The following is a 12,102-nucleotide window of genomic DNA, read 5'->3' on the forward strand; positions in this document are numbered from 1 at the left end:
CACCGCCCTCCCGCTCGTTGTCGGGTTTCTCGACCGTGGAACCGTTACCAATTGTTCGAGCAGCTCCTCAGTTGACCTCACGAGACCGGCTGCACCCTGTACCAGTCCTCCCACCAAAGAAATTCCCTGGCAGTACAGGGAACCGAATTCGCGTCTCCAGCTTTAAGTCAGCCGCGCTGACCACTCAGCCACGGAGGCAGACTACGAATTTACAGAGTTTATGGTAATTAATGGCGATAACCGAAACAAGTTTCTACTTTTACTTATGTAGAAGATTTAGTCTTGTGAAGTCGGATGAATATGTTTTAAGGATCATGTACTTTGCGGGTGGCACTTTGAACGAGGCGTAGTTCCTTTTTACACCGACGCATCTCACAGGAATTATCGAAATGGGACGAAAATCGGTAGATGTGACGTGTATGAAGAGTCAAACAAATGTTTACAATTTCAGAAAAATTGGATTATTTATTCAAGTAAAGACCTTCACAGACTGAGCAAGACAATAACGCGTCGGTCCACCTTCGGCTCTTATGCAAGCAGCTATACAACTTTGGCATTGATTGACTAACGCGTTGGATGTCTTTCTGACTGATATCGTGCTAAATTCTGTCCAACTAGCGCATTAGATCGTTAGAATCCCAAGTTGGTTGGAGGGCCCTGCCCATAATTGTCCAAAGGTTGTCAATAGGGGAGAAATCCGGCGACCTTGTAGTCAGGTAGGGTTTGGCAAGTACAAAGACAAGCGTTAGAAACTCTCTCCATGTGCGGGCGGGCATTATCTTGCTGAAATGTGAGTAAGAAAAATGGTTCAAATGGCTCTGAGCACTATGGGACTTAACATCTGAGGTCATCAGTCCCCTAGAACTTACAACTACTCAAACTTAACTAACCTAAGGACATCACACACATCCATGCCCGAGGTAGGATTCGAACCTGCGACCATAGCAGTCACGCGGTTCCGGACTGAAGCGCCTAGAACCGCTCGGCCACCGCAGCCGGCGAAATGTGAGTCCAGGATGGCTTGCCTGCCTATGAAAGGCAACAAAACGGAATGAAGAATATCGTCAACGTACCGGTGTGCTGTAAAGCTGCCACAGATGACAACCAGAGGGGTCCTGCTATACAATGAAATGGCATCACACACCTGCACATCTGGTTGTCGGTCCGTATGGGGGGCGACCGTCAGGTTGGTATCCCACCTCTGTCCAGAGGTCTCCGAACACGTCTTCGCTGATCATTGGGAATCAATTTGAAGCGGGACTCATCTCCGAAGACAATTCTACTCCAGTCAACGAGATTCCAGGCCGAAGACTGTCTGGAGACGCCCCGGACGGCAGTGGGATACCAACCCATCATATAGCCCCACAACCATGAGCGGTAGTCTGAAATTGTAATCATTTGTTTGTCTGTACACGTACATCAGATCTACCGATTACCGTCCCATGCAGATAATTTCCACGTGCTACTTTTGTTTTCGTCTTAGAGTGTATGTTTAACATTTGGAGAGACGTTTTAAGCATTTCATACGCTTATGACACAGGTCAATCACTAGCGTCTGCTAAATTTAACAAATTCGAAAGAAGCACTGGCGCTTTTGAAAAAATTGATTTGATTTATTTACTGTAAGAGGTAAGTTACACTGAATCAAATAATTACATGTAGGTATGGCTATAGTTAAGAAGTTGCATAGCACATTTTTACAAAGCACATTCGTCAGTTCTTCATTAGGTTATGAATCGTTATTCATTGCTTGGTGGAACTACTGTCAAATGATGTCTACTTGTACTTGATACATTCATTTACGTCTTCATTTCAGCGACCACTTTACGAGATTTTATGCATTCAAACTGAAAGAAAATTTTTATCAGTTCTGTCGTGCTGACAACTATTGAACTGTCATGACGTTTCCACAGTGTTCACCTCTGCACGATATTTTGTTTCTTTCTAGCCCAGATTTTCTTTTTCCTTTTGTTTTTTCTTTTTCTTTTCTTTTTTTTCTTTTTTTTGGTCAAGTGTCTTCATAGGGATACTTAACATGCTCACTCTAATGTAGGTGTGTTCGTGTGTGAAGGGTTTTATTTTGATTTTGCTGTTCCCTGTGAACTCTTACAGGGCAAAGAACAGAGGCTCACTGCAGAGATCTCTGTACTCATGCAGTAATTTTTCTGCTGTGGGTACAGCATGTGTCAAAATTTTCAGCGAAATGTATTAATCATAACCGTGATTATGAATACTTATTTGTTCAATGTCGATTACATCATACAGTAAATAAAGCAAACTTATTGGTGACGATGCAGCAGCACCGAAATGTTCCTGTGTATAAAAAAGAAATAGACTATTGCGGTTTTCTCTAGGCGGTAGCCTTAGAGAACTTTCTCGTTAAACAGACATGGACGTAAATGGCGACCTGAATGAAACGAAAACAAACCAAGTGGACAGAAACTTATATTACTAGAGGAAGTGAGATTGTTCTCGCTCGCTTTAGAACTTTTACATGTGGAAACATCAGAGATAATATTAGAGACAGGTCTGTAGGCGTGTTCTGATAGCTTGATGGTTAAGGCGACTCAAGCAGTAAGGGATAAATCATAGTTCAAGTCTCGGTCTGCTACGAATTTCCAAGTGGCGCTACCTCTTCTCTGCATTGCAGATTCAGCATATGTGAACGGTTTGTACTGATACCATGCCAGGCTATTGTATCTTCACTGATTTCATCCTCATCAATCCATTCATTTCATGTCAATTCATTTCATTCAGTTATAATTTTCGAATAGTTTTGAAGCCAGACGAACAATAGGAATGTCGAGTAGTCAAGATGGCTACACTGGTCCCTACGCATGGGATGATCTGCTCACTGTATCTCTCCTCTGCTGCGCTGTGCGGGTCGCGGGATCTCTCCATGTAATGTCTCTGGCATGTTGGCTGGAGGGAGTGTGACGGTCGAGAAATGTAGCTGCGATGCACCCAGCGTTCCTCTTTCGATTCATGGCTGATCTAGGTGAAACAACGGTCAAATCACTGGATTCGAATTCGTCAGACGCCAAGTTCTAACACCCATTCGATGATGCAGATAAATTATTTTCGTGGTTTTCCTAAATTGTTGAAAGCACCTTCCTTTGAAAAGAATACGGGCGATTTACTTCTCAATCATTGCCCGATCTGAGCTTCCATCTCGTCTTTAATGACTTCGTCATTGACTTAAAGTTGAACCCTAAAGTTTCTTCCTTTTTTTCTTTCGGGTTCGAGGGAAAATTCAACAGATCTGTTTTCGTTTTAACATTCGTGGTACGTGTCACTTTTTACTCGAGCTAGAGAAATAAATATGATTCCTGAGTTTTGAGATAAATAGGTTACAGTTTTTTTATTTACTGAAAAAAAATTAACGAAAACTACAGAAATCCTCAAATTTTTATTTATATTAAAATCTGATGGAGACAAAAATGAAAGGTTATTTGTCATTTATCGTAAGATGACAGACGTTTTCCTTTCGACTTTTAACTAACAGATTTGTTTCAGGATATTCTTCGCAGCCGTAAAACGACTACGGAGATCCAGAAAATAGAATTCTCCCTGAAAATTCCGAAAAGGTATGGTGGGGGATCTCAGACATTTTGGATGTTTGACGTCGGCGGACAGCGAGGGGCAAGAAAAAAATGGATACAGGTAAATATATTGTAATAATTATTTTGTATTGCTACTTGTTCATAAACAGATAAGCCGTTTGCAATGTCTCTCACGTTCTCTTGATATAACATAAGAATCATCATCTGTAAAAGTGCGAGCCGTATTGATAATTTAAAGGTCTATCGTTGGCCATAAAGCGATACTGAATTTGCAAGTGTTATATGGTTCCAAAAGTTTTAAAGTCTCACGAATATCAAGACATACACTGATGAGTTAAACAATTATGACCACTGCCCACAACGAGACAATGTAGCTGATAGTGTTGGGTGCACTAATGGAGAATCGTTCTAGCGATGATACGGGGTACAAATGGGAAAATTCACTGAGATAAGTGACTTCGACAAAGGACGGATTTTTATGGCCCTGGGCTTGGCAAGTAGCGAAACTGGACGGCTGTTCGCGATCTACTGTCGTGAGAATCTATGGAAAGTGGTTGGGCAGGGGAAATCATGAGTGGACGACAGGGCGTTGGACGTCTACACCTCTTCACAGAACACGTAACCACTGATAAGATATTCTCCTAAACAAACTGAATAACTCGGGGCGTGCTAGTATCTTCTAATGTAATGGCAGATGATACACGGCGTGCGTACTTCATTGGTACAGCGCAATACTCCACATGAGATTAAATGCAAAACAATGAAACATGCGAATGCGAATAAACACTTGCAAACTACACAAATAAAGAAACATTGGCAATTAAAAGCAAATGGAAAGGAATAAAACTCTAACTTTTACATAATTAGCATTAATAGCAACCGTTTGCAATTATAAGAACTGTGTTATAAGTTTATGACGCCGGCCACTGTGGCCGAGCGGTTCTAGGCGCTTCAGGCCGGAACCGCGCTGCTGCTACGGTCGCAGGTTCGAAACCTGCCTCGGGCATGGGTGTGTGTGTGATGTCCTTAGTTTAAGTAGTTCCAAGTGTAGGGGACTAATGACCTCAGATGTTCAGTCCCATAGTGCTTAGAGCCATTTGAACCAGGTTTGTGAGCTTGCAAAATTATTATGACTATGGAAAGAAATTGTTCAATGAAGGAAAACCTATTTTAATTATTGTTCTGAATGTCGTCGGAAACAAGGAAGAATAGCATTACGGTATGACAATTTACGATTAAGTAAAATAAATGACCAAGAAAAGTTACTGTTGTTTGCATATAAAGTATTTTCGCATCACTAATTAGAACAATGTTGTTCGCGGTATCTCCTATCTCCGGTATCTCCACCTAGCTGACGCACTAGGCAAGTCGTCGACTTCCGCGACGTTAGGACATGATCCTTGAACGTGTAATCCCATAATTGTCATTGTCATGATGAGCTCCTTGGTCGTGGGCACCTGTTGCGAATTTAACAGAAACACTCGACGTTTGCAGAATTAATTCCAGTTTGCATATCTGCATGCAACCAAGAGCATACGACACGCTTCTTTTGGTCCAAATGGCTCTGAGCACTATGGGACTTAACATCTGAGGTCATCAGTCCCCTAGAACTTAGAACTACTTAAACCTAACTAACCTAAAGACATCACACACAACCATGCCCGAGGCAGGATTCGAACATGCGACCGTAGTGGTCGCGCGGTTCCAGACTGAAGCGCCTAGAACCACTCGGCCACATAGGCCTGCTCACGCTTCTTTCCATTAGCGCGTGACGTAACCTGACGTCATAAATTTTGTTTGTTTGTTTGGTCTGGAGGAGGAGACCAAACAGTTAGGCCATCGTTCCCATCGGTTTAGGGAAGCCTGGGGAAGGAAGTCGGCCGTGACCTTTCAAAGGAACCAACCTGGCATTTGCCTGAAGCGATTTAGGGAAATCACGGAAATTCTAAATGTGGATGGCCGGAGGCGGGTTTGATCCGTAGTCCTCCAGAAAGAGAGTCCAGTGTGCTAACCAATGCGCCACCTCGCTTTGACATAATGCTCGGTACGCAGCTTAACCACAATATTTAGATCTATAGTTTACTATTCGATCGCGGCGCGGCACTTTCCATAGTATATCCGTCTGCTCTACGAAAGTAAATCAACGTATTTATTCTGTCAAACACTAGTCCGCGGTTGATACTGAACAATCAGTGTCGTGTACAATTGTCTACGTAATCATTTCAATCACGCGGCTGTCAGCACATCGTACATTCACAGTTAGAGTTATTTGTATCAATATACGATAAGAAAATGAGTTACTATAGTTTCTGCTTGATTTCACAGATATCATTGCTGCCTACGATCGAAAACAGTATCTTTACGACGTCCACACGGCTTACCGCTCTGCACATCAAAGTTTTATGCTTAGTAATTCAAAACGCAGTTCCGGGTAACCATCAATTTGACACGTCAAGTCACTAGTTCTTTAACAGCGGTATACAGCGGAATCATAAATGTAGCGTTGTTAAAACACTAATAATTTTCACCGGCCACGAACACAATGCTTACCGTAACTGTAAACGCGCGACACGACAGTCTCTTCTACTCCGTTATTCTCGCTCAAGACTCTTTGTTGGTGCTCTCCCCTGTCGACCTATCCATATGTTTCTACATCTCTCATACATCTCGCTACATGTAATATTCTCAAGGATTCTGATTATATCGATTCACAGTTTTATAGGAGCAACAGCTTCATATTATTCTGTTCGTTGAAAATGAATTCAAACGGCATGTCAATAAACGTGAAAACATACGCCTGAATAAAGGAAAATGGCAATCACATTCCTAAAAACTACCTTACGTAAACAGAAACATAATTATACAAAGAAATATCCTGAAATAACCGTTTCAATGTATCACAAAAATAGGGCAGAAAAAAGGAAAATAAAGTACAGGAAAAGGAAAAATAAAGTACAGAAAAAGGAAAAAAAAATCCATATCGGTCTGTGTTATCTACACACCCTCCACAAGCTCAAGGCATACGTCGGCACACTGGACGCACATTCGGGAGGGCGACGGTTCAATCCCGCGTCTGGCCATCCTGATTTAGGTTTTCCGTGATTTTCCTAAATCGCTCCATGTAAATGCCGGGATGGTTCCCTTCAAAGGGCACGGCCGACTTCCTTCCCCATCCTTCCCTAATCCGATCCGATGAGACCGAAGACATCGCTGTCTGGTCTCCTCCCCCCCCCCCCCCCCCCCCCCCCCCCCCGCCCTAAAAAACAGCATACGTCGGCGCGACTCCGCGGTCCTAGGCAGCGGCCTGAAGACGTTACGAAAGGACCGTTTCGTGGATTCATACTGATTTGTTATAATTAAAGTGCAATTACTCACAGCGGTCCAGCGTTGCCTGTAATTACCGTATCGTAGTGAAACTTGGTTCTAATGTGTTAATGCGGAACCGATTTACGTTGGAAAAAAATTAGTTCTAGTTTTGGCCACTAGGAGCAAATCTGGTGCTGTGAATGCAAGAAACACGTATAGAAATGTTTCCATATGTAATGGATTAGTAATGGGACATGGGTAGAAAATCACGAACAAGTGAGAAAGGCACAATATTTTTTTTATTATTGAAATGGCTCTGAGCACTATGGGACTTAATATCTGAGGTCATCAGTCCCTTAGACTTAGAACTACTTAAACCTAACAAACCTTCGGATATCACACACATCCATGCCCGAGGCAGGATTTGAACCTGCGCCCGTAGCAGCAGCGCGGTTCCGGACTGAGCAGCCTAGAAGCGCTCGGCCCAACGGCCGGCTATTTTATTATTAACTGTCACTTACGCAGTCTGTTCAGTAAGAGCAAAATGGTTCAAATGGCTCTGAGCACCATGCGACTTAACTTCTGAGGTCATCAGTCGCCTAGAACTTAGAACTAATTAAACCTAACTAACATAAGGACATCACACACATCCATGCCCGAGGCAGGATTCGAACCTGCGACCGTAGCGGTCACGCGGTTCCAGACTGAAGCGCCTTTAACCGCACGGCCACACCGGCCGGCTCAGTAAGAGCACCGCCCTCGTGATCAACACTTGTTCGCAGCAGTTCTGGTGGAATCTGAGCAATGTGCTACTATATACTGGTCTTCAGATCAGGTAGAGACGGGAAGTGTCCATCATAAATGCTTTCGCTTACGTATCCCTAGAGAGAAAGTCACATGGGTACAGATCAGGCGATCTTGCATGCCATGTGTCTGGAAAAACCTCTGTAGATAACACGTTCGTGGAAGGTTGCGTTAAGCACATCTTTCACTGGGCGAGTGACATGAGGTGTTGTCCCATCTTGCATGAAAACAGCGGTTTCCACAAAGTTGCGTTCTTCTAAAGCAGGAATCACATACCGTACAAAGGGGTCTTGATAACCTACACATATTCTATGGGTATGTTCTCTTCAAAGTAGAACGGACTGAGAATAAAGGTGCTTGTGAATCCAAACTACACAGCCACTTTCGGAGAATGCAGTGGCTCCACAACACATGTTTTGACAGTACACCAAATTCGGCAGTTTTGTGTATTCTCTGCGCGCTGTAGTGTAAAATGTGCCTCGTCACTTCATTGAATAGTATCCGGCCACATGTCATCAACTTCGACCAATGCCAGGAATCGAATAACAAATTCAGAACGTTGTTGCGCATCATGAGGTTTCAGTTGCTGCACTGTCCGGTACTTGTCCAGGTACCAGTGTACAATAGACCGCAAAACTTTCCGTACTGTTGACCATGGGATGGACAGTTCTTGTGATACTGCACAAGTACTAGCACTACCTGGAGCATGTGCTATTGGTCAGTTACAGTAACAGCAGCCTTGTTAGTAACTTCCACCGGGATGGGAGGCCTTCCTCTTCGAGGTGTCACATCGAGCTCACCCGGATTTTCGAATGTCATTACACTTTTGTTTACAGCATTTAATGAAATCGGACGCCTCCTCAGACTTTTCAGTCGTTGAGAATCTCTCAGTCCTTCATTTTAACTGGTGCCATTCACACAAAACAGTTTCACTAACAGTGCACGATCTTTCTTAACAGTAGTCAATACTATTCACTCACGGTATGGTTCAAATGGCTCTGAGCACTATGGGGCTTAACTTCTGAGGTCATCAGTCCTCTAGAACTTAGAACTACTTAAACCTAACTAACCTAAGGACATCACACACATCCATGCCCGAGGCAGGATTCGAACCTGCGACCGTAGCGGTCGCGCGGTTCCAGACTGTAGCGCCTAGAACCACTCGGCCACTCCGGCCGGCTCACTCACGGTACGGCTTGTCAAATGACGCCGTGGATGTCATACTGTCATAAAAACAGTGTACAACGCCAGGTTTGCACCTGGTGGCCACCGTTGCAACTAATTACCTGTATTTTTCCAGCGTAAATCGGTTCCGCATTAACGCATTAGCATATCTGCCAAGTTTCCCTGCCATACGATAATTACAGCCTACACTGGACCTCCGTGAGTCGTTGCATTTTATTTATAACCACCCATTATAGACAGTTCGACTTGCTGATGTAGTTTTGAGTCTGTAAAAGCTTTCTATAGTTAAAGCCTGATACAGGGTGACAATTATTGAACTATTTGAAAAAAAGGTAAATTGATAACAAACTACGTCGTGCACACACTTTATTTAACATGTAAACGTCACTACAGATATTCGGTTTTAGGTTATGACATGTTCGATATGCCTGCCATGACTGACGATGAAGTCGGCGCAGGCGAATAGCGAAATTCTGCATGATCACTTAGGTGTCGAACATCGATAGCGTCGATGATCTCCTGAATGGCTGTTTTCAGCTTAGCAATGGATTTGGGGTTATTGATGTATAAACTGTCTTGAATATAGCCCCACAGAAAGGAGTCGCGTTTGTTCAGATCCGGAGAATATGGCGACCAGTCGAGGTCCGTGACAGTGGCCTCTTGGTACCCCAGAGCCAGAATGCGATCCCCAAAGTGCTCCTCCAGGACCAGGACATCGAACACTCCCCTGCTTCGATGGGGTCGAGCTTCGCCATATATGAACCACATCTTGTCGAAATCAGGGTCACTTTGGATAATGGGGATGAAATCATCTTCCAAAACCTTCATGTACCGTTCGGCAGTCACCGTCCCATCAAGGAATATGGCACCGATTATTCCGTGACTGGACATTCGACACCACATAATCAACCGCTGAGGGTGAAGAACTTCTCGATCTCGGAATGCGGATTCTCAGTCCCACAAATGCGCCAATTTTGCTTATTGACGAACCCATCCAAATGAAAGTGAGCTTCGTCGCTGAACCAAACCATACAGCGCATACTAATTGACATCATGCCCCGCAGCCAACCGTGCAGTTTGAACGTCCTAACGCAAACCGTTCAGAAGTTATGACGATTTTATTTCATATGGTGCAATAACTGTCACCCTGTATGAAGACTGCAGCAGTGGAAGACGATACGTTAAGCAGAGAATTATGCCTTGGACCACGGCCTTATGCCAATAAATCTAATATCAGTAAAATCGCAAGTACCGGCCATGAAACCCTACATTGCATTACTTGAGTATCAGCTCGGCGTCCGGCCAAGGTGTTCATGGCGTAACACATTCCACGTCCTTTGGAATATTTGGCTCTTAGTATGGCAAGAACTGTGTTTCTGCATTCGAAAGAGCCCTAAAGCAGATATCAATTTGCAACTACGGGTGCAACTGTTGCCAAAAATATATGTATATTTACATTTGTAAATAGGCTTGTGGTGGTGGCTACAAAGTGAATCAGAATCAGTTTTCCTATTCCATTCGCAGATGGCATGCGGGAGGACAGTTTATATCGCTGTAAATCCAAATTTTCAGAGTTTACCATTCTAGTCATTTCGCAAGGACTCATATTGGAACGCGGTGACTTTGTATTTGGAGAGTAACGCTCTTTACGATTCATGGAGTCTTTCACGTTGTGTCTCCCATCGGATGCTGTTGGGCACTTCTGTTACTCTTTTGCCACTGATAAAACCAGTACAGAACAAAGTGCCATAATAGCTTAGCTGATGCACATGCATTCACGAGGAGGGGGTCAAATTTCCTTCCAGCCATGCAGAATTTGTTTATCTTCGGTTTCCCTAAATCAGTAAGGCGAATGGTCGTAAGGGACACAAATGCTTTCTGTCCACAACCTTGTCCTATCCAGGTTTGTGCTCCGTTTCTATTGAGCTCGTCAGCTTCCTTTCTCAAATCTTTAATTCTCACAGATCTTGGGTCAATCTTCAGCATCTCCTCCGCTAATCCAATTTAGAAAAAAATGTATTTTAAAAAAATTATAGTAAAATCTTCTAAAAAATTGTAGAGTCTGCTTGTAGATACTAATCCTCGTTTATAGTGGAATCAAGGTACAACCGGTTACGCGATAGTGAATCGCATCTTCAGGAAAAATGGTTCAAATGGCTCTGAGCACTATGGGACTTAACTTCTGAGGTCATTAGTCCCCTAGAAGTTAGAACTACTTAAACCTGACTAACCTAAGGACATCACACACATCCATGCCCGAGGCAGGATTCGAACCTGCGACCGTAGCAGTCGCGCGGATCCGGACTGAGCGCCTAGAACCGCTCGGCCACCGCGGCCAGCCATCTTCAGGAAAAATCTACAACAACAAACATACGAATTATGGGCCTGTAAGCCAAAGAACTAGTAACGCCTACTAATGAGGAGGTTAAAAACTTAGCTAGATTACAGTAAGCCATTAAACGATTACGATTTCCCAACGTTCTGTGAGGCACATTCCTGGCAACATCAAATGCAGTGAATGTTGAAATATCCATTAGTAATCTTAGATACTTATCGGTCACCACTGAGGGACATACTAATGTGGACCTGAAAAATAGGGTGGATAAGAGGAAGAACACGAAACTGGATCATAAGAATCCAGTAAATATTGTTTGTTAGTGACTTACAAGTGTTTAATTCCTGATAGTACCCAGAAAAATGGCTATCTCGGCCGTGATGAAGAAATGATAACATCGTGTGCAGACACAACCGCTAGGAAGTCGTAGCAGAAACTGACGCGGCCGATGGGTCGTACTGCTGCACGAGTGGCGGTTGATGCCGGTTAAGGGCACGAGGCTTATATAAGGCCGAAATACCCTATTTTGCCGGGTGTTGCTTGTCGTTGGTGACATTGCTAACACTTTTAACACAGTGGTAAAATTCTGCGTAGTGTGTTTACTTTTTCAGTTTTAATTCTCGTATAAAATCCTCTAATTGAAAATTAAAACTCATTAACATACTTGTTATTAAAAACGGCTTTCGGTCCCAGAAACAACTAGTTTAAATTAGATTAATGATTAAAATCGCAAGGTAAATCAGGAAAATAGCTAAATTTAGTAAGGGTTATAAACTGACAAACAATAAAAGAGATATCTTACTCCTCGTTCGAACTCTTCAGATGAGTCAGATGGACTCTGCCGTTCCCAAGGGGGTGGGTCGTTCTTAAATTATTCCGAGCAGATGCTCCTCGTCATTTTCTGGTTAT

The 12,102-nt window shown here is 43.3% G+C and overlaps 1 protein-coding gene across 1 annotated transcript in view; it reads left to right on the forward strand.

The window, feature by feature from the left end:
* LOC124556646 (guanine nucleotide-binding protein G(f) subunit alpha) overlaps positions 1 to 12,102 on the forward strand; it is a 70,319-nt gene that overhangs the window by 33,266 nt on the left and 24,951 nt on the right. The window contains exon 7 of the mRNA XM_047130613.1: positions 3,517 to 3,663. Coding sequence (XP_046986569.1) covers positions 3,517 to 3,663 — 147 coding nt within the window. The remainder of the gene's footprint in view (positions 1 to 3,516; positions 3,664 to 12,102) is intronic.

The sequence above is a fragment of the Schistocerca americana genome, chromosome X, assembly GCF_021461395.2.
Source record: "Schistocerca americana isolate TAMUIC-IGC-003095 chromosome X, iqSchAmer2.1, whole genome shotgun sequence".
Lineage (NCBI taxonomy): Eukaryota > Metazoa > Arthropoda > Insecta > Orthoptera > Acrididae > Schistocerca > Schistocerca americana.